Below are 22312 nucleotides of genomic sequence, written 5' to 3'. Positions count from 1 at the left end.
TATACAAAAATAAACTCAAAATGGATTAAAGACCTAAATGTGATACCTAAAACCATAAAACTCCTAGAAGAAAGCATAGACATTAATCTCTCTGACACCAGCCTTAGCAACATTTTTCTAGGTATGTCTCCTGAGGCAAGGGAAACAAAAGCAAAAATAAACTATTGGGACTACGCCCAAATGATAAACTTTTGTGCAATGAAGGAAACAACAAGTCAATTTACTGAATGGGAGAAGGTATTTGCAATGATATATCCATTAAAGGGTTAGTATACAAACTATATAAAGAACTTCTACAGTTTAACACCAAAAAATAATAGTAACCCAATTGAAAAATGGGCAGAGGACCTGAATAGACATTTTTTCCAAAGAAAATCTACAGTTGGTCAACAGACACATGAAAAGATGCTCACCATCACTCATCATCAGGGAACTGCAAATCAAAACCACAGTGAGACACCACCTCACAGCAGTCAGAATGGCTAAAATGAAAAACAATAAGTATTGGTGAGGATGTGGAGAAAAGGGAACCCTCATGTTCTGTTTGTGGGAATGTAAATTGGTGCAGCTGCTGAGGAAAACCATATGAAGGTTCCTTAAAACATTAAAAATAGGAACACCAAATGATCTAATAATTCCACTCCTGGATATTTATCCAGAGAACAAAAATACTAATTCAAAAAGAGATGTGCACCCCTGTGCTTATTGTAGCATTATTTACAGTAGCCAAGATATGGGAACAATTTAGGTGTCCCTCAATAGATGAACAGATAAAGAAGTTACACAATGAAATATTACTCAACCATAAAAAGGATGAGATCTTGTCATTTGCAACAACATGGATGGGCCTAGAAAGTATAATGCTAAGTGAACTAAGTCAGACATAAAAAAACAAATACCATGTGTTTGTTTTTTTTAAGGTTTTACTTATTTGTTAGAGAGTAAGAGAGTGTGTGAGCACAAGCAGGAGGCGGTGACAGGCAGAGGGAGAAGCAGGCTCCCTACTGAGCAAGGAATCCCATGTGGGACTCAATCCCAGGACCCTGGGATCATGACCTGAGCAAAGGCAGACACCTAACTGCCTAGAGCCACCCAGGCATCTAAATACCATGTGATTTCACTTACATGTAGAATCTAAAAATAAAGCAAATGAGCAAAGATAGAAAAATACTCCAAAAGACAGACTTCAAATACAGAGAAGAAACTGGTGGTTACCAGAAGGCAGTGTGGTGGGGAGGGATGGGTGAAATAGATAAAGGGGATTAAAATAAATAGTCACAGAGATGAAAAGTACAGCATATGGAATCTAATTAATATTGTAAAAATATTGTAAGGTGACAGACGAGGACTACACTACATGGTGCGCACTGAGTAATGTACACAGTTGTTGAATCAAAATGTTGTACACCTGACCTTTTGTTTCCCAGAGTCACCTGTGGTTTTACCACAGCTTGTTTGTCCTGGATTGTAATTCTCTTTTATTCCCAAATAAACCCATCTTCTGGTTAAAAAAAAAAAAAAAAAGTTATACACCTGAAACTAATTTACCATTGAATGTTAATTGTACTTCAATAAAACAAAACTAAAAAGGAAAAAATAAAATGTTTATCTTAGTCAATTTTCTCTACGTTGTTTTATTAAAGATTATTCATTTTCATTGATTTTTTCTTAAAATAGGGGAGCTTTTCTTTCTCATTGAATTTGAGATTTAATTTATATATAGTAAGATTCCTCTATGATACAGTTTTGTGAATTTTGAAAATGCACGTACCCATTCGGCCACCACCATAATTAAGATCTGGAATGTTACCATCGGCCTAAAAAGTTCCTGCAGGCCCTTTGCAGCCAATTTTCCCCTAACCTCTCAAGGCCTGGTAGCCATTGATCTATTTTCTTTCCCTATAATTTTGCTTTTTTGCTAGAATATCATATAATTGAATCGTAAAGTATGTAACCATCTGTGTATTGCCTCTTTCATATATTATGATATTTTGAATAAAACTTCTGTGAACATTCATGCACATCCGTCTCTGTAGACCTGCATTTTTGTTTCTCTTGGGGAAATACCTAAGAGTAAAATTGCTGGTTATAGGATAAGCGTATGTTTAATTTTATAAGAAACCAGCAAACTGTTTTCCAAAATAGTTGAACCATGTTGTATTCCCAGCAATAACATATGAGACTTCCAGTTGCTTTATATCCTTGTAAAAATCCTTGATATTGTCAGCTTTTCTTTTTTTGTTTTTGTTTTTGTTTTTTTGGTCAGCCTTTTAAATTTTAGATATTCTATTCCATATATAATTGTGTCTTGTGGTTTTGAGTTTCCTGGATTACTGATCTTTTTGAGCATCTTTTCATGTGTTCATTGATTTTTTTTCTATGATATATTAAGTTCTTATATATATGTTTTATTCTGTTCTGCTGACCTACTTCTTCATTCTTATAAATACCACATTATTTTATTTTATTTTTATTTTATTTTTTTTAAAGATTTTATTTATTTATTTGACAGAGAGATCACAAGCAGGCAGAGAGGCAGGCAGAGAGAGAGGAGGAAGCAGGCTCCCCTAGAGAGCAGAGAGCCGGATGCGGGGCTCGATTCCAGGACCCCAAGATCATGACCCGAGCCGAAGGCAGCGGCCCAACCCACTGAGCCACCCAGGCGCCCCAATACCACATTATTTTAACTATTATAGTTTTATTTTTTACTTTTACTATTATAATTTTATAATGCATTTTAATACATACCAATATAATTACCTCCTATTTTAAAAGTGTTCTATTTTCTTTTGTTTACTTATTCATTTATTATTCATAGGAACATTAAAGTAATTTCATTAAGTGGCCTCCCATCCTTAAGTGGAGATTTTGTTAAACCTAGGAATTATTTTGGAAGGGATCTTTGTAATAGTCTTCACATCAAGAACATGTTATGTCTCTAGTTATTTAGGCCTCTCATATCTCTTCATACAGTTTTGTTAGTTTTAAAAAATATATATCTGGTACATTTCTCAGTGGTATTTCTGTAAATTTCATTCTTTTGGGCTATTTTATATCCATATATAATAGTAATACTATTCTACTCACTTTCATATTGGTATTTATAATAACCTTTTATCCTTGTCCTTTGAAAGTTAAAATCTATTTGTGTGCTGCTCACAGAGTGCCGCTTTTTACGATTTTAGAGGCTGAGCTTTAAGTGGGAAGCTCTGACAGCTGGTAGGGTATATAGAAGATTCTTATCTTGGAGGTACATGTTCTGTTACTTGGGACTTACTTGGCTTTGAAGTCATGAAGGATGTCCTGAGGTAACAGAACGCAAGGTCATTGCCGGCTGTTGGGGGATAAGCGTGCCAGGGAGGGTGTGGGTGACAAACATTGCCCTATTGTTGAAGTGACAACATTGGGAGGCTGAACTGAGCTGAAACTCAGATCTTCTGATCCCAAGTCCAGTGCTCTCTGTTCTCTCCATGCAGTTGGATATAAATGACAACAGGTATTCAGACAGACTCAATAATTCTGCAGAGAGTCCAGAGATAACTGGTTATGTTTTAGATTATAAAAAGTACATTTTCCTATAAAGCTTTATATCTTAACGAATTAGCTACCTATTTTGCTTTTAATTTTGCTTTGAACTTTTCTCTGAGTTCTATTAGTATGGAATAGTGTGCTTCTCAGACTGTTGCATGGAACAAGAAAACCATTTTAATTATTTTTGGGGGTGGGGGTGGGGAGCAGAGAAAGAGGGAGAAAGAATCCCCAAGCAGACTCTGTGCTGAGTGTAGAGTCCAATATGGGGCTTGATCTCACAACCCTGAGATCATGACCTGAACTGAAATCAAGAGTCAGATGCTTAACTGATTGAGCCATCTGGGTACTCCAAGAAAACCATTTTATTTTTAAAAAAATATTTATTTGACAGAGATCACAAATAGGCAGAGAGGCAGGCAGGGGGCGGGAAGCAGGCCCCCTGCTGAGCAGAGAGCCCAACGTGGGGCTTGATCCCAGGACCCTGAGATCATGACCTGAGCCGAAGGCAGAGGCTTAAACCACTGAGCCACCCAGGTGCCCCACTAAGAAGACCATTTTGATATGTGAGGTAGTTCATGTAGTTTGAGGAGGACGTGTGTGTGTGTGTGTGTATGTCAGAAGTGAATTCAGTTACCCTGACCTTCTTGCATAAGATATTTTCTAGGCTATTTTTATTTTGTGTGTTCACAACATTGTGTTTTCTGATTTTTTTAAGTGATCTTTTAAAATAAACTCTGAGGGAAAAAAATGAACCTCTAGTCCCTTAAATGCTTATTGTTATAAACCTCTATAAAACCAAAAAAGATGACATCATGTAGTATTCTTTTATTTATTTGTCAGGGGGAGAGCATAAGCAGGGGGAGCTGTGGAGGAAGAGGGAGAAGCAGACTCCCCGCTGAGCAAGGAGCCCAATGCGGGGACTTGATCCCAGGACTCTGGGATCATGACTAGAGCCCAAGGCAGATCCTTAACCCTGACTGAGCCACCCAGGTGTACCTGTGCCTGGATTCTTGACTCGTGGAAACAAGATAATAAATTCATTTGGTTTTAAGCTTATAGGTTTGTAGAAATTTATTATACGGCATGGAAAACTAAAACCATGACCTTAAGGAGCTTATTGAACTGAGCTAATGTGTTTTCTTTTGAAAAATGGGCATCTTATCTCTTTCTAGGGCAGTTATAGGATTACATGAAATGATAAGGTATCTGGAAATCAGTAGGCAGTCAAAAATGTTGGCATGCCGGGTTTCCTGTACATGGCAGTATGAGGTCACTTGAACATGATTTTTGCATCTCTGGGGTAAGCTGTCCTCCTGTTTCTAGAACTGTGCAGTGTACACTTTGGCCGCCACCCCAGGCTGGCTCAGGGAATGGTGGTAAAGTCACAAACAATTGAATATCAGTTTGTGTTTGGTTGAAAAGGTGTTACTGGAATCTACCTAAAGTGGGAAAGAATTATAAAACATACTTCTGGTCCAATCATGGAACTATGTTTTTTTGTCCGGGGATCGGGGAGGGTGGCTCTACTTCTCAAAGTTTGGCTCTGGATCAAGTTCATCTGTTTCCACATTCTCCTTGGACTAGCAGCTACCTGGGGCATTTTTTTTTTTTTTTCCTTGGGAGCTCAAGAAGCCAAGCCAGACTGTTGGATATTCCGTCTACTAACATGCCACGGGTTAAAGCAAGTTTTGTGGCCAAGCTCAACGTCATTCGGTGGGCAAGCACACTCCACCCACTGGGGTGCACTGTGAGGTCACAGGGCCGAGGGAGGCAGTGGGGGAATTGAGAGCAGTCATCACCACCAGCCTCAAGTGGCAGATCTTTTGGTTCTTCAGGTCGCTCATTTCTTTGTCCTCTTATTGATTACTCTTATTCTCTTGTTGGACTGAATTCCCTTAAAAATATCATGTTAAGTTCTGAAGAGGGATATACGTGAAAGAATATAAGCAGTTGAATTTGGTGACTGATGCACAAGTCCTGTTCTTGAGGAGATTGTTTTTTGCCACACCAATTTCAGGCAACTGTCTTACTTTCCGTGTCCAAAGGAGACTATTTTTTTTTTTTAATAATTTTTTTTATTAACATATAATGTATTATTAGCCCCAGGGGTACAGGTCTGTGAATTGCCAGGTTTACACACTTCACAGCACTCACCATAGCATATACCCTCCCCAATGTCCATAACCCCACCACCCTCTCTGTATCCCCCTCCCCCGGCAACCCTCAGTTTGTTTTGTGAGATTAAGAGTCTCTTATGGGGGCGCCTGGGTGGCTCAGTGGGTTAAGCCTCTGCCTTCAGCTCAGGTCATGATCTCAGGGTTCCAGGATCGAGTCCCGCATTGGGCTCTCTGCTCAGCGGTGAGCCTGCTTCCCCCTCTCTCTGCCTGTCTCTCTGCCTACTTGTGATCTCTCTCTCTCTGTCAATAAATAAATAAAATCTTAAAAAAAAGTCTCTTATGTTTTGAAGGAGACTATTCCTTTATTTTTTTTTTAAGATTTTATTTATTTATTTGACAGCACAAGTAGGCAGAGTGGCAGCAGAGAGAGAGAGAGAGAGAGAGAGAGGAGGAAGCAGGCTCTCTGCTGAGCAGAGAGCCCGATGCGGGGCTCGATCCCAGGATTCTGGGATCATGACCTGAGCCGAAGGCAGAGGCTTTAACCCACTGAGCCGCCCAGGCGCCCCATGAAGGAGACTATTTCTAATGTATCTCTTAAGAATTCAAAGAACATGTGGAGAATAGCCTATTAGTCAAAGAGTAAGATATTTAAATATTCCTAGGTTTTCTTGACTCACCAGCAAGGCATTTACGAGGCCAAACTTTGGCCATTGTGCCTTGTACCTGTCATTAAGAAGATGTCGCCTACCTCTTAGCTGAGTAGCATTATCAGTGTTGTTGACGAGGAAGATATTTAATCAAAATGTTCTAATAATAGCCCGCTTTCCCCCCCCTCTGCTGTAGGACATAATGATTACATTTGCCCAGCTACAAACCAGTGTACAATAGATAAGAATCGGCGCAAGAGCTGCCAGGCCTGCCGGCTCCGGAAGTGCTATGAAGTGGGGATGGTGAAGTGCGGTGAGTTTTTGCTTCCCCTTTCATCATGTGTGGGCCACGCTGACCGCTCTGTCAGACAGGACAGGCGGCGGGACTGGGGACAGGTAGCCTGCATGAGAGGAGATTTAGGACTTGGTCATTATCTTCAAGTATGCGTATGCTGTCCCATTGGAAGGGGCATTGATTTGTTCCCTGTAAGTGCTGAGGACAGAGCTGAGGTAAACAGGAACAGGTTACAGGAGGCACATTTTGGCCCAATGTAGGGGGAGACCTTTCTTTCTTCTTCTTTTTTTTTTTTAATTTATTAACATATAATGTATTATTAGCCCCAGAGGTATAGGTCTGTGTAGGGAAGACCTTTCAACAATTAAGTGGTCTGACAACACAATAGGCTACTGCATGATTCGAGAGCTCTGGCTACTGAAGTACGCAAATGGGTTGGATGACCATCTGCCTGAGGCCTTGAGAAGTCTAAGGAGAAAGTTCTGGTAAATGTTCACAGTGAAAGCTGTGACAAGAAAGACTATCTGATGGGTTACTTGGATAGCTAGGGGAAAGAATCATGCCCATCCCCTATTAGCTTATTAGAGAAGATCTATAGAGGAGTCAGAAACATGGTAGAACTCTGGAAAGCACATAGGGGGATTCTGTTACGATGGTATGTATCCAAATCTATGAATAAACATACGTATGTGTGTGTGTCCACACATAGATGCATACATCTATGAGAAACAAAGAAAAATGGGCACGTAAGAATAACAGCTGACAAGAATGCTTACATCCTGCTCTCTTTGAGATTACATTCTTAATAATCTCTTTGACATTACGTCCTCTCTCTTTTTGATTCATTCGTCTTCTGTACACCCTTGCTGGTTCATGTGCACTCACATCAGCTCTGCCTGACTCTGCTAGTCAGTATTTTGCCTGTGGTTAGTTGTAATTTCTCTCTTTGTAACTATTTGAAAAATTTGAAACAAGAGTCTCTTTTCTCCCTGACAGTCTCTTAAGAGCTCTGCCTTTTGAACATTCTCTGTCCTTTTTTAAAAAATGTGTATAATAGGTGAGACATCTCATCCAGCTATATCCTGTAGAGCAGAAGTTCTCTTATTTGATCACACTTCTCTGGCTTCCGAGAATCACTGATGTTTTGGTTTCTTTGTAAAATACCCTGCCAATGCCCATGACCTCCCAGTGTGTACTGGTTACTCTCTAAAATATTCGAGCATTTCTGTTCCCCCCTGCTTCAGTTATACCCTTGTCGGTAACCAGTGGGCTTCTTCTAAAACCTGTTTTTACTTTCTGTAACTGTCAAATGATATAATTTAATTAGAACTTATGCAACCATATGAAATATGAGTAGGAAAAGACAATCATTTCTCTTTTTTAAAAGATTTATTTGAGAGAGAGAGAGCACGAGCAGGGGGAGAGGCAGAGGGAGAAGCAGACTCCCCACTAAGCAGGGAGCCCAGTGTGGGGCTCGATCTCAGGACACTGGGATCACCACCTGAGCCTAAGGTAGATGCTCAACAAACTGAGCCATTCAGGTGCCCCAAGACAGTCACTTCTTTGAAAGCTTTGGATAAACTGTAAAGGAGGGGTACCTGGCCAGCTAGCTGACTCTTGATCTCGGGGTCATGAGTTCAAAACCCATGTTGGGTGTAGTGCTTGCATTAAAAAATACCCCCCAAACTGTAAAGGACTAGTAACTATTGAGTTAGGTATGAGAATGGGGGGAGGGGTCATGAACCTAGAAAAATTCTGAATTTGGATTGCTTTATGAGTGCCTAACTTCTTGCTCTGTTTTAACGAAGCTGAAAATGAAAATTCAGAGATCGTGTATTACAGATGTGGCGTATGTAGGAAATGCACTCGTGATTTAATTGGCGGTGATACTGAAGGAGAAAGCCTTGGCCCTTTGACAAAAGATTGCAAGTTGATATTTCATATTTTAAGTTGAGTGTATTTTTAAAAAAGTGATTTATAGTTTAGTCCTAGGATAAGAACACTGTAACTGTCCTAGGGTCTGTTGGACAGCTAGCTGTAGCCCTGGTGGTTTGGGACCAGGGCAGGAGCACCTGCATAATCCGCCTGCAGGGAGCAGTGTATGTGGCGGGAAGGACAAAAGGACAGGACCCCCAAAGACCAAAACTCATTTTTTGTCTCATTACTTCTTGTGAACTGTGACTATGCTCAAACTTAACCTTTCTGGCCCTCGGTTTTCTTATCTCTGAAAAGAAGATACCTGTTTCCCTGAGTTTTGTGAGGAATGCATGTGAAGACATAAAGACCTAGAACAGTATTTGCAGCTAAATTTTAGTTTTCCTTCCTTTCTTTCTCCCTCTTTAAAAACTCATATAAATTATAAGAAGTTTTAATGCAATACAGTCTTGCACAGGCAGAATATAAAGGTGTAGTTTAAAAAAAAACTTTCATGACACTCACTCAAAAGATATTTGGGCCCCCCACCACCACACCCCATTTGTAGCAGCATTATCTATAGTAGCCAAGACATGGGAAAAACCCAAGTGTCGATTGACAGGTGAATGGATAAAGAAGTTGATGTGTGTGTGTGTGTGTGTGTGTAAAAATGGAACGTTATCCAGCCATTAAAAAAAAAAAGAAGCCACAAAGAAATCCTGCCGTATGTGACAACATGGCTGGACCGTGAGGGCATTATGCTAAGTGAAGTAAGGCAGAGAAAGACACATACTGTATGATCTCACTTACATGTGGAATCTTTAAAAAAAAAAAAAAAAAAACCCAAACTCCTAGGAAAAGATATTGGATTTGTGGTTACCAGAGGCAGGGTGTTGTGGGGAGAGGGAATTGGAGAAAAGTGGTCAAGAGTGCAAACTTCCAGTTCAAGATAAATATGTACTAGCAGTGTAACGTACAGCACGATTACTGTAATTAACATGCTGTAGGAAATACATGAAAGTTATTAAGAGTAAATTCTAAGAGTTCTGAGAGAAAAAAATCTTTCACTTTCTTTTGTCTCTCTCTCTCTCTCTCTCTCTTTCTTCTTGCCTTTCTCTCTTTATTTATCTATATGAGATGATGGATCTGAACTTACTGTGGTAATCCCCTCACAGTTTATGTAAGCCAAACCATTGTGCTATACATCTTAAACGTACACAGTGATATATGGCAATTATTTCTCAATAAAACTGGAAAAAAAAATCTTTCATGGAAAAGAGAACAAGAGAAAGGGTCATTGAATTTGGCCAAAAAGAAATTGGGTAGGGCTGTCTAAGAAAAAAATATTTTATTATCTTTGGAGGTTGCAGAAAGAATGAGATGGGTTGATATGTAAACAGTTGGATATTTAACCCTTTACTGACCATTAGGAGTGAATTTTCTTAACGATGCCTCCCTTCTTTCCCAGGACTCTTCTTGTCTCCCCTCTCCATTCATATTCTTTCTTCTCTCTGGTCTTTGAAGATTAGGAACCTCCTTCCCTCCCATCCTGGATCCTCCTGCATCATTTCACTCCCCCCTTTAGAAATTATGTCTCTCTGTTATCACCTTTTTCTTCTGCACCAATCTTGTGTTTTCTGTGGAAATATTAATATGGTAGATTAAATGGTGGGAGAGTGCTCATCCAGACCAACTTGAGGGATAAGGCTTCATTATAAGGATATACTGAAACATACATAGCCAGGAGAAGAATCGGAATAGCCACATCTGGTCTGTATTCCTGTGTTGTGAGAATAAATCCACATCTTTCAGATGCCGTCCCTTGATTCATCTGCCGTATATACACATGAAAGGGGCTTGATAGGGAGGTAGTATAAAGCAGTAAAAGCACCAGCTGTGGATTCAGACAATTGCTTGAGCTTATATGCTGCCTTCACTGTTTTCAAGCTTTTCCACCCCGGCAGGTTAGTCGAGCTCTCTTGGGCCCGGTTCCTCCTCTGTGTCATGGAGATGATAATAGCACCTGCCCTCTAGGGCAGTTTTTGGAATGAAATAATCTATATACAATACACAATGTCTGACGTGTAGAAGCTTTCCAGTAGGTATTAGCTCTCATTGTTATCGTTTACCATTATTACCACTTTTGTTGTTATTGTCATCACCGTTATCATCATCCTCTTTTTTGGGGGGGACTATTTATCACTTTCTAATAAGGAGCACTCCTGTTTGGTGGCGTTCCCCTTCAGGCTTGCTCAGAGGCACACCGGGTGACTGCCAAGATTATATCGGGAAAGCCATGACACTAGAAATGTCCATGGTAGAAAACGGTGAGTTCCCTGCCAAGGGCTTTATTTTATTGATATTAGAATCCCTAGGACTCAGTACAGGGCCCAGTGTATAGGGCTTTGTAAGTGCAAGTTGGTCGGACAAATCTGAGTGTATGGAATCAAACCCTTCTCTTGGTATGTAAACCTGTTTTGTAAACTCCTTTTCCTCATACACTCTACAAGAAGATGTGTGATCAGAAAGGTGCTTTTTAAAACCAAACATTTTGTTCCACTTTACCCTGGGGGTATAATTAATCTTAAATAATACCTAAAGCTCTCTATCTGATTACTAATAAAATGAATTATACTTTAGGCTTCTAGTTCTTTCAGTAAAGAGCTTGATTTAATCATCTCTAGGTAGATAGAGCCCTTCCTTCTACTTTGATAAACCAAGGATAAGAAGAAATTCAGATAAATTTTCTTGGGAGCAAGTAATTTTAAATGTACTCATACCTCCTAACTAATATTTCTTTTTAAACATATGGACAACTGAATTTAGTGAACAAACGTAATGGTGGGAATATAGGAACTAGGCATTTTGCAGATATAACCTTTAGGTTTTTTTTTTGTTTTTTTTTTTTGCGCGGGGGGAGGGATGCATATAAAAGTTGTACTCATGCTAATGACATCCAAACTTATGTCTTTCTTAATTTTCATCTTGTAGTTTTGTCTTTAGCCAATGGATTTTTAGAAATATTTTTGTGCCAAACTTTGGAGTTTGGAAGTTGTATTTTTTGTGATCAAAGAGTATGATCTGTATGATAATTTTAGTTTAAAATTTTATTCATGAACTAGTATGTGATAATTTCTGCAAATTCCATGAGTTTTTATAGCTCAAGCTTGTGAACTGTACAATTCCAATGTTTTGTATTCTGCCTTTCCCCCAATTGTTTACTCTGTCAGTTGCTGAGACAGATACATTAAAATATGTATTATAATAATGTATTTGTCAATTTCTCCCTTTCTTTTAGTCATTTTTTGCTGTTATGTTTGTAGGTTTTCTTGTTGTTTTGTTGTTTTGATGTTTATAGGTTTAGAATTATTTATCTTCCTTTTATAAGCTGATGAGGACTTAATCATGATTTTTAAGGGTTATAGTGTCTGATATTGATAGAGTGATTTATTTGGTTAATTTTTTGCCGGTTATCTTTTTCTATCCCTTTCTTTTCTTTTTTTTTTTTTTTAAAGATTTTATTTATTTATTTGACAGAGATCACAAGTAGGCAGAGAGGCAGGCAGAGAGAGAGAGGAGGAAGCAGGCTCCCCACGGAGCAGAGAGCCTGATGTGGGGCTTGATCCCGGGACCCTGGGATCATGACCTGAGCCGAAGGCAGAGGCCCTAACCCACCGAGCCACCCAGGCACCCCTAGTCTATTTATGTTTAATGTGATCATTGATATTTGAATTCATTTCTGTCATCTTATTTTAGGATTTTAACAATTTCATCATATATTTTCTTTTTTCCTTTTTGGAATTGATCCCATTTTCTTATTTTATTTCTCCTCTTTTGCTAGTTTGGAGGTCTATACATGCAGTTTCAATTATTTTAGTGACAATTCTATTTTAGCAATGCATTCTTTTTTTTTTTTAAGATTTCATTTATTTATTTGACAGAGATCACAAGTAGGCAGGCAGAGAGGAGGAAGCAGGCTCCCCGCTGAGCGGAGAGCCCGATATGGGGCTCAAACCCAGGACCCCGGGATCATGACCTGAGCCGAAGGCAGAGGCTTTAACCCACTGAGTCACCCAGGCGCCCTTTAGCAATGCATTCTTGATTAATTTGAGAATTCATGCCACTCTAATAGATATTTCTCTTTTCAAATTAAGGATCTTAGAAAGCTCCAGCCAAAATTACTCACTTTTCATCTTATTTATCATTACCCAGTATTTGGTTCTACTTTATTTCTGTACCTCCAAAAATTATTACTTTATTCATTCTATGTTTACTAGGTTTCCACTCATGCTTACCAATTTATTTTCTTACTATTGCATCTTAAATTTCATTTCTTCTCTTGGGTTCATTTTTCTTCATCCCAAATAACACAGTAATTTTTCAAAAGGGCATATCTTTTTAATCTTTGCTTAATTCAAATGTCTTTAATTTATTGTCACTCTTGAATGATAGTTTAGCTGGGAATATAATTCTAAATTGAAGGTTTCTCCCTCCCCACACCATCTTAAAGACCTATCCCATTGTATTTCTGACCCATAAGTCAACAGTAATTAAAATATATTGATACCAGCACAGGAGTAAAAAAAAAAAAAAATACACATACATATACACATATATGTGTATAATATGAAAGAGGAGAAAATCCAGAAGAAGATACTTTTTCAATGCAGAGCTTGAACTCACCACTCTGAGATCAAGACCTGAGCTGAGATCAAGAGTTGGACACTTAACTGTCTGAGCCACCCAGGTACCCCTGGAAGAAGATACTTTTATATATATTTATAAAAATCAGTGGGAAAACCTTGGGAAATAAATGCTACAGGGAAAATTATACATCCATTTGAAGAATATAACATGAAATATCAATATGACATGATACAAACATACATAAAATTCCAAATAGATTTGAACCCCAAAAGTGCTTAAAGAAGATACAAGAAAATATTTGTATATCTTGATGTGAAACAAAAGATTTGACTGTGCACTAAATCTTCTTAGGACAGCAGATATCATGAGTAAAGTTAAAAGCTATATAACAAGACAAATATGGCACATAACAAAAGTTATCTGTAGTTACTAGATAAACTTTATAGGTTATTAGACAAGAAAAGGGGAAAAGAAATAGGTGATATACCAGTAAGAGAAATACAAAGTATGGCAAATATATTAGTCATCCTCTCTACTAATTAAAAGAATACAAAGTAAAATGAGATTGTTTAGTCACTTGTCAGATTAGCAAAGATTAGAAGTGACTTTTTTTTAAAAGATTTTATTTATGTATTTGACAGACAGATCACAAGTAGGCAGAGAGGCAGGCGGGGCGGGGGGTGGGAAGAAGCAGGCTCCTCACCGAGCAGAGAGCCCAATGCAGGGCTCAATCCCAGGACCCTGAGATCATGACCTGAGCCAAAGGCAGAGGCTTAACTCACTGAGGCACCCCTAGAAATGACTTTCATTGCCCAATGGTGTTATGAGGAAATAGGAAGCTCCTTAAAGTATTGTCTGTATTATCAATTTTAAAATAGTTTTAGAAGGTAACCTATTAATATGTATCAAAATCTAAAGTGTGTATATTCCTTGGTTCGGCAGCTTGACTTCTTTGAGTTTATTTTTGGGAATGAATTAGATATGTGTACAAAGATGCATTTTCATTGTACTATGAGTACCAGCAAAGAAATTAGGACTAATCTAGATTTCCATTGACAGGGGACACTTTATTATTATTATTATTATTATTATTATTATTATTATTTTATTTGACAGAGATCACAAGTAGGCAGTGAGGCAGGCAGAGAGAGACGGGGAAGCAGGCTCCCTGCTGAGCAGAGAGCCTGATGTGGGGCTCGATCCCAGGACCCTGGGATGATGACTTGAGCCTAAGGCAGAGGCTTTAACCCACTGAGCCACCCAGGCACCCCAACGGGGACACCTTAGATAAAGTGATGCTATCTTCATAAAACAGAATGCTGCATAGATTTTTAAATTGTACAATGATACATTTTTAGTCAAAAGAAAAAGGTTAAAAATAATGTATATATACTGTGACCCAAATTTTGCATATAAAATATGGAAAAGTAAATGGATTTATACCAAAATTTGTACTCTTCTATATTTTTTAGATTTTTAAAAAATTCATTACTTGAAGGGGTGCCTGGGTGGCTCAGTCATTAAGCGTCTGCCTTTGGCTCAGGTCATGATACCAGGGTCATGGTATCACTGGGATTGAGCCCTGCATTGGGCTCCCTGCTCAGTGGGGAGGCAACTTCTCCCCCTCCCACTCCCTCTGTTTGTGTTCCCTCTCTCACTGTCTCTCTCTCTGTCAAATTTTTAAAAAATTATTACTTGAAATATATTTATTTGTGCAAATATATAAAAAGAATACATATTTGTTCATGTGTATGTGTAAACACACATGTGCATATAAACATTTTAAGAATGTATTATAAGAGTATATTATTTGGGGACGCCTGGATGGCTCAGTTGGTTAAGCAGCTGCCTTCGGTTCAGGTCATGATCCCAGCGTCCTGGGATCGAGTCCCACATCAGGCCCCTTGCTCGGCAGGGAGCCTGCTTCTCCCTCTGACTCTGCCTGCCTCTCTGTCTGCCTGTGCTCACTTGCTCTCTCTCTCTCTCTGACAAATAAAAAAAAAAACTTTCTTTAAAAAAAAAAAAGTATATTATTTGATAACTGTTTGGAAATATCAATACTCAGTTCCTAACTTTTCCCCATCTTTTGTCTCAAGAATATTTCTAGGGGTACCTGGATGGCTCAGTAGGTTAAAGTCTCTGCCTTCAGCTCAGGTCATGATTTCAGGGTCCTGGGATCGAGCCCCGCATGGGGCTCTCTGCTCAGCAGGGAGCCTGCTTCCCCCTCTCTCTCTGCCTGCCTCTCTGCCTACTTGTGATCTGTCTGTCAAATAAATAAATAAAATCATTACAAAAAAAAAAAAAAGAATATTCCTAATTCTGTGGTTTGGAAACTGAGGTATGTCAGCGCTCTTTATTTTTATTTTTTATTTTTTTTAAGATTTTATTTATTTATTTGACAGAGATCACAAGCAGGCAGAGAGGCAGGCAGAGAGAGAGAGAGAGAGAGGAGGAAGCAGGCTCCCTGCTGAGCAGAGAGCCCGATGTGGGGCTCCATCCCAGGACCCTGGGATCATGACCTGAGCCGAAGGCAGAGGCCTTAACCCACCAAGCCACCCAGGCGCCTCAGTCAGCGCTCTTTAAAAGAGAAATAGGTGATCTTGAAATGGAGAGTTTAAGTTCATTTGGGCTATTGTTCCTAAAAAGCTGTATTTTGACTTTGTTAAAATAGACACAAATGTAATGATCTTTGGTACTTGTCCCACAGGTTCCAGGAAATAAGTCAGGCTTCTGTTCTAACACACGTCGTGAGGCTGGACCCAGGTCATGACTTCACTCTTGCCCTGGTGACTCAGGGAACTTGAATGTTGGGTTGGGGAAACCACGGGAAACTACTGTGTTATCATCTCTCTGGTTTAGGCTCCCGGAGAGAAAGGTGTGGGTACCGTGTTATGCGAAGGCAGAAAAGTTCCGATGAGCAGCTGCACTGTCTGAGCAAAGCCAAGAAAAATGGCGGACATGTGACCCGAGTGAAGGAGCTGCTGCTGAGCGCCCTGAGCCCGGAGCAGCTGGTGCTCACTCTCCTGGAGGCAGAGCCGCCCCATGTGCTCGTGAGCCGCCCCAGCACACCCTTCACTGAGGCCTCCATGATGATGTCACTGACCAAGCTGGCCGACAAGGAGCTGGTGCACATGATTGGCTGGGCCAAGAAAATTCCAGGTAGGGCTTTCTGCTTTCTGGATGTTAGCTTTTTATTTATGGAAGAAAGGCTTGCCCCTAACATGTGCAGGGCAAGAGTACCAAATGGAGGTCTACACAAATGATGTCTGGGTGTGTAACAGTTTGACAGTTTGATTTATAATCTTAAATGAAATATGTTCTTTCTTCCTTGTCCACACCCCATCCTTCGCGGCCACATCTCCTACCCACACTAGCCTGCTGGACACCTCATGTTGAGATGTGGTCTGAGAGGGTGGACCCAAGGAAAAAAACCTACCCAGACTCTGGAAGTGGGCTGAAAGTGGCCATTTGGGCAAGAAATTCTAGGGGCAGGCCAGCTTGTGATATATACCTGAAAAACTGCATTGTGCTACAATTACCACCTCATTATCATTGGAACTGGTGTTTCTGTGAAAGTGAATCTAGAATTCTAACACAGAATGGCAGCAGCCCATCCCCTGAAAGGGCTTCTCCATGTGCATATTTACAATCATCTAGGAAATGAGGTCTCGCTCCAGGTTCTAAGCCACTAGGGACAGTTCCCATGGCCTGCAGGCTGCAACCGCTTTAGGCAAAGTGTAAAGTCTGGGAGCTTCTGAGAAGCTCAGTGGGGAGGAGTTGGGGGTAAAGAGCTGTGGGAACCCAGGCCTGGTGTACTAGTATCTCTTGGGTCATTTGTTGGTTTGTGCCCAATCCTTCTGAGCTTCCTGAGGATCTCCTGGTGTCTAGTTTTGTTTTGATAGTCTAGATCTTCCCCTTAGCTGGAATTCTGTTATTTTCCCTGCTCTTTTCATAGGAGACAATACTGATGGGTCTTCCTCTAGCTGTCGTGCTACACGTATGCCAAACGCTGGTTTTCAGGACCCCACGTGGAGAGTGGTGGTGAAATTAACGATCATTGAAAACCATGTAGTTTCTTTGTGCCATAACAAAACTGAATTCCTGAGCTGCTTTAGTCCTTCTTCAAGCCTGGTGTTGTAAAAAAAAATTTCAGAAAATTTAGGCATAGTCTAAAGGTGTGATTTTTCTTTCCTCTCTTAGTGGGTGTTATCATTTTCCAAAATTAAAAAAAAATAGTAAAATATCACCTAACCTTGATCTTGTTGAATATCTGCAAATATAAGAAGCCTAATGTCCCATGGGCAGGCTTATTGTCTGTAACTGCAGGCGAGATTGGCACATGTACGCGTGTTAGGACAAGGTGCAATTTTGGAGGAGGACTGAGCCGTCTTGTCATTCGTGATTCCCTCCATTCAGTTCTCCTTTGTGCACACCGGCATTATATTAATCACAGGTTTGATCCATGTGTGCTTTCTGAGCCGTGGCCCCCTCATTTGTAAAACAAGGATGCTGGAAGAGATTACCTGCGGGCATTCATTGTTACTCCCCTTTTTTCTGTAACAAAGTTGACTTAAAAGGACATTCCGTAACTAGCTAGGATGAGGCTGAGCCAGGATCGTAACCAGAGTCTGCTGCACTCCTGGGCCGTGTGTTTGTTTAGTTTTTATATTACCAGGACTTCTCTTCTTATCATGGTTGTGGAGGAAGCACCAGTGATCTCAGCTTTGCTTTGAAAGTGCTCACCTCCCTCAAAATCACCTGTTTCTTTCCGATGTTTGGACCGATCCATGTTGTTAGGCTTTCAAGCTCTTGGGACCTGCTTCAATTGTTACATTTGCTTTTCAGGATAGAGTAGCCTGGAGACAGCACTTCTACTCAGAAGAATGATTCTAACACTGAAATTTTAAGCAATCCGAGATCTCTTTCATTCGAAGCCTTGACTTTCTACAGGGGCTGGTGCTGGTCTCTCTGTGTGTCCTGCACTCCCCTCCCCCCCCCCTCCTACCCCTTCCAGCCCTTCTTGTGGACAGGGCCAGACTGGCAGCCTCTGGCTGGCAGCTGACTCTTATCTTCCTCAGCAGCGCAGAGGAATTTTTTTAAAATGTAACTAAAAACGATCTGTTCCAGCTTTCTGTTCATCCCTAGCATTTGTCTGGGGAGCTATAAGCCCAGGTAACCGTCCTTTATAAATCTTAAATGGAATAGATTCATCCCTAGAAGGTCTCCAAGGCTGGACAGTGTGAGACTGCCTACGCTGAGTTCAGAATTTCCTCCCTTAAGTCAGCATTTAACCACATCTTTAAAAATATTGAGTGTTTCCTTGTATTGCTTGTGTTTTCAATAGCTTGTTAAACCGTGCCCTTCTGTTTTCACAGAAACAGGGAATTGAGGAGGAGAGTGGGTATGTCTCATAGCCTCTTGCTTTCCCTAGGCTTTGTGGAGCTCAGCCTCTATGACCAAGTGCGCCTCCTGGAGAGCTGCTGGATGGAGGTCCTAATGGTGGGGCTGATGTGGCGCTCCATTGACCACCCGGGCAAGCTCATCTTTGCCCCCGACCTCGTTCTGGACAGGTGAGAAAAAAGACATCGTGTTTCTTCTCTGACCTGTTTGAGTCCTGGGTGCCGCAATTAAAATCTCACACCTAAAGGGGGAACTAAGAGGTTGATAAAATCATGAGGTCCTTCCCCAGGCCAAGAGCTGGGGAAGGAGAACATGGGTCCAGGGTTCAGTGTCCTGTGACTCATATTTAGCCATGGTACGGCAGCCTTTACAGGCCAGACCATAGCAGGGCCTATATCTTGTAGACTCGGTGGCCACTAAATGTACAGGTCAAACATGTTTAACAAGTCAACATGTTAAAATGTACAATTTTAACACAGATTTGTCTGTGTTAAAAATTGCACTTTCAGTTTATAATTTTAAATTGTCCTGCTGTTCAGTTTCCACTTATAGGGACCATGTCTATCTCTGTCTAGACAGGTGATAAGATTCTTACAAATCTGCAAAGCTTATTTTAATGTGCTTTGACTTGTAAGTGCATATACTCTGTAGCATTATTGGCAATAGCAGTGGAAGGAACAGTTATTAAAACCAATGAAAGGTAATGGAAATTGGGGAATCATAGTGCCAGTGCCGTCACTTGATTACATTTTGTTTTCTTTTAAAGATGGCACAGGAAAGGGACCCATTTTTAATTGACTCAGGTGAACTGTTCATGGAGGAAAAGCTAGAATAGACAACACTCAAAATTTTAGTTCAAAATATAGAACTCTTTCTTGTTATACATTTGAGCAGGTTAAAAATCTTGATGGAAATTGAGCTCCACATTCCTTATTTTGAAAAAGTTCTCAAGTAGGATGTTCAATCACATTTGATTCTGTGCATGGAGTAGAGGGACGCTATTATACGGTTCGAGAGCATCTGCACCCAACCCTTGGTATCGCCTCCTTGGATCATCAGAAGACCCCTATGCACATATTACACAGATAAAAAATGATAACCTCAAGGTTTTAGCACCCATTCTGTGCATTGTCACAACATTGACAATGAGCACTGTTCTAAGTAACGTAGGTGTTTTGGTGGAGAGCAGGGCCTTTGGCAAGAGCTAGAGCTTGGACTGTGGCTCGGGAGGGAGCAAACCCAGATGTTAAACCATAGAAGAAGGTTCTGGAAGTCCAGACCCTTCAGTAGCAATCAGAATAGCCAAATTATTGGCTTGTATGTGCCAGGCACCATCTTAAGCACTTGATATGTTAACTCACTTCATCATCTTAAGTGCCCTTTCTGAGTCGGGGCGTTATCCCTATTCTTCAGATATGGAAATGTTGGGGTTGGGTAATTTGCCTGTAGGTAGAGAGTAGTAAGTGGTGGATCTGGACTTTGGGGCTGTGAAGTCCATGTGCTTAATGTAACAGTAGTTCCCTGAATGATAGGACATGCCTCTCAGTGGGAGAGAGAGAACTGGGAGGGGAACCAGGAGGAGGCTGAAGGGCAAAGTGACTTTCTACTTTATTCTTTTATCCTAGAACAACTCTATTTTACTGTCTGCCCACTTCACAACCCTACTCCCCTTGCTTTCATCGAAGATCCAGATCTGTGTTGCAAGGCAGGCTGAAAAGCCAAGCACCCAGCCAAGCCATTACTCTCATTCATTCACTCTTTATGTTCCACTTGGTGTTCAAATGAAGCCACACGCACACGCACACACACACACACACACACACACACACACACACACGCACATACACAAATATACACACATAATTCTCTTAGAACTTAGTACTAGGAAGAAGTTTCATCCCTTGATGAATCGATACATTTGCAGACACTTATTAAGTTACTTTATTTTTTGTCTTGATCTCTACATTGATGCCACATTTAATGTTTATGTCCAGTGACGCTTTCATTCCTGGTTTTTAGTAGAATTAACTCTCCTCTTTGTTTGGGTTCTTTAATTCCTGTAAGTTTAAGTTACTGTAAATGGACATACACATCCTGGACAAACATTAGGCCTACGTTAGGCCTACCTTTTGGTTAAGTAATAAAAGAAAAAAAGTAATTTTTCTTACAAATTATTTTAATAGACTCACAGTCCTTTTTAAAGATTTTATTTATTTATTTATTTACTTACTTGAGAGAGAGCACAGGGGAAGGCGCAGAGAGAAAGGGAGAAGGAGACTCCATGCGGAGTGTGGAACCCGACGCGGGGCCTGATCCTATGACTCTGAGATCCCTACCTGAGCCGAAATCAAGAGTTGGATACTTAACTGACTGAGCCACCCAGACTCCCCTCCCATTACTCTATAAATATTTGAAAGTATCATGTCATAAGGCATACAGATGTATATATCTGAGTATTGGAGTCTCTGCAATTTTAAGTGCCTTGACATTGAGCAGGGATTTTTGGTACCTGTCATGGTTATTTTTTCTTGCAATCTCTAGTATTGCCAACACATAAACTTGGTGAAGTCAAGAATTTCAAGTCTAAGATAGTTCAGTTCCTTCGTGCATGTATAATACAGATGAATATTGTTTTATGTGAATGTGTGTTTCTGGGGGTTGCCTATTCAATAATGCTCCAAGTGTTCCTTATTCAAAAAGTCAGAGATTACACATCACAAAGAAGTGTTATGAGGTTTTTCTCAACATGAATAAATAATTTGCACAGTACTTGAAAATCACTGTCTTTTGGCAGATTGTCCTAGCAGTTCCATCCAGTGGTGGTGTGACCATAGAAGGTATGAATACAACTAAATTAGCTCACTGTGCAGACAGAGATAATAATTGCTGTTGTCTTTCATTCTTGTTGAGGCTTCTGTAGTGAGAAAACTTGAACCTACTCTGGATGAGAGGAAATTCCGGTCACCTCGGCTTATTTCTAAACAAGGTGGTTCTTCTCTCAGTAACCACTAGAGTCAAAAATTCTTGTGGGGATCTGCCACAGAATCTGAGCTTCTGCTTGCTTAAAAAAATCATATATGCTAAGACATGTATGTCCTTGGCATCAGCAGGAAACTGTCTAATGTTCCATATCATTAAAAAGAGGGCGTTTGGATCTGGGCTTGGACCCCATTGTGGACAGTAGTGGAATTTCATGGAATCATATTGTAAATGTACTGAGTTTGCATTCCTATTAGTGACGTGTGCATTGAATTTCAAGACACCCAAAGAATTTTCACTTTAAAATTTTCATTTCCCTTTTTGTATGTAGGGAATTTTCATATCAGTTTAATATTTAAGTCTTCTCCATGTGTTAAGCCAGGAGCTCGTCCCCCCCAATTCTAGTGCCCTCCCCCTGCCCAGAAGTGAACTGTGTGTGGTCTACACACGCCCACATGTGTGCTGCCAGCGGTATGTATGTAGGTACAAAATAGTGCACCCAAAGCAACATTCACTCATTCAACATTTTGTCATTGGTATAGAACAGAATCACTTTCTTTTATAAAGTAGTCGCTAGCACATAATTAGACATTCCACCTGTACTTACTATTTTATTTTTGCTTAGCCCTAGTTTCTGGACAAATGTGCAAAAGTAAGCTTCTATGAGTGGTTTGGTTTGATTATAGATTGTTTCAGTATTTTAACATTCAGATCATATGTCTTCTCTCTTTAATTCAGATCTTTTAATCTTATCCTAATTTCTTATTCCAAATTCCATTTCA

At 40.1% G+C, this 22312-nt stretch overlaps 1 protein-coding gene across 2 annotated transcripts in view; it reads left to right on the top strand.

Annotated features, from left to right (window-relative positions):
• Positions 1 to 22312, top strand: part of LOC111162581 (estrogen receptor 2) — a 54254-nt gene that overhangs the window by 8219 nt on the left and 23723 nt on the right. The window contains exons 3-5 of one of the 2 annotated variants that reach the window (XM_022527087.1): positions 6492 to 6608; positions 16011 to 16310; positions 18583 to 18721. In XM_022527087.1, the coding sequence (XP_022382795.1) occupies positions 6492 to 6608; positions 16011 to 16310; positions 18583 to 18721 (556 nt within the window). The remainder of the gene's footprint in view (positions 1 to 6491; positions 6609 to 16010; positions 16311 to 18582; positions 18722 to 22312) is intronic. The other variant, XM_022527094.1, reaches the window with a different exon arrangement.

The sequence above is a fragment of the Enhydra lutris genome, unplaced genomic scaffold, assembly GCF_002288905.1.
Source record: "Enhydra lutris kenyoni isolate GAN:26980312 unplaced genomic scaffold, ASM228890v2 scaffoldscaffold4, whole genome shotgun sequence".
Classification (NCBI taxonomy): domain Eukaryota; kingdom Metazoa; phylum Chordata; class Mammalia; order Carnivora; family Mustelidae; genus Enhydra; species Enhydra lutris.
This window is presented reverse-complemented; position numbering and strand designations above follow the sequence as displayed.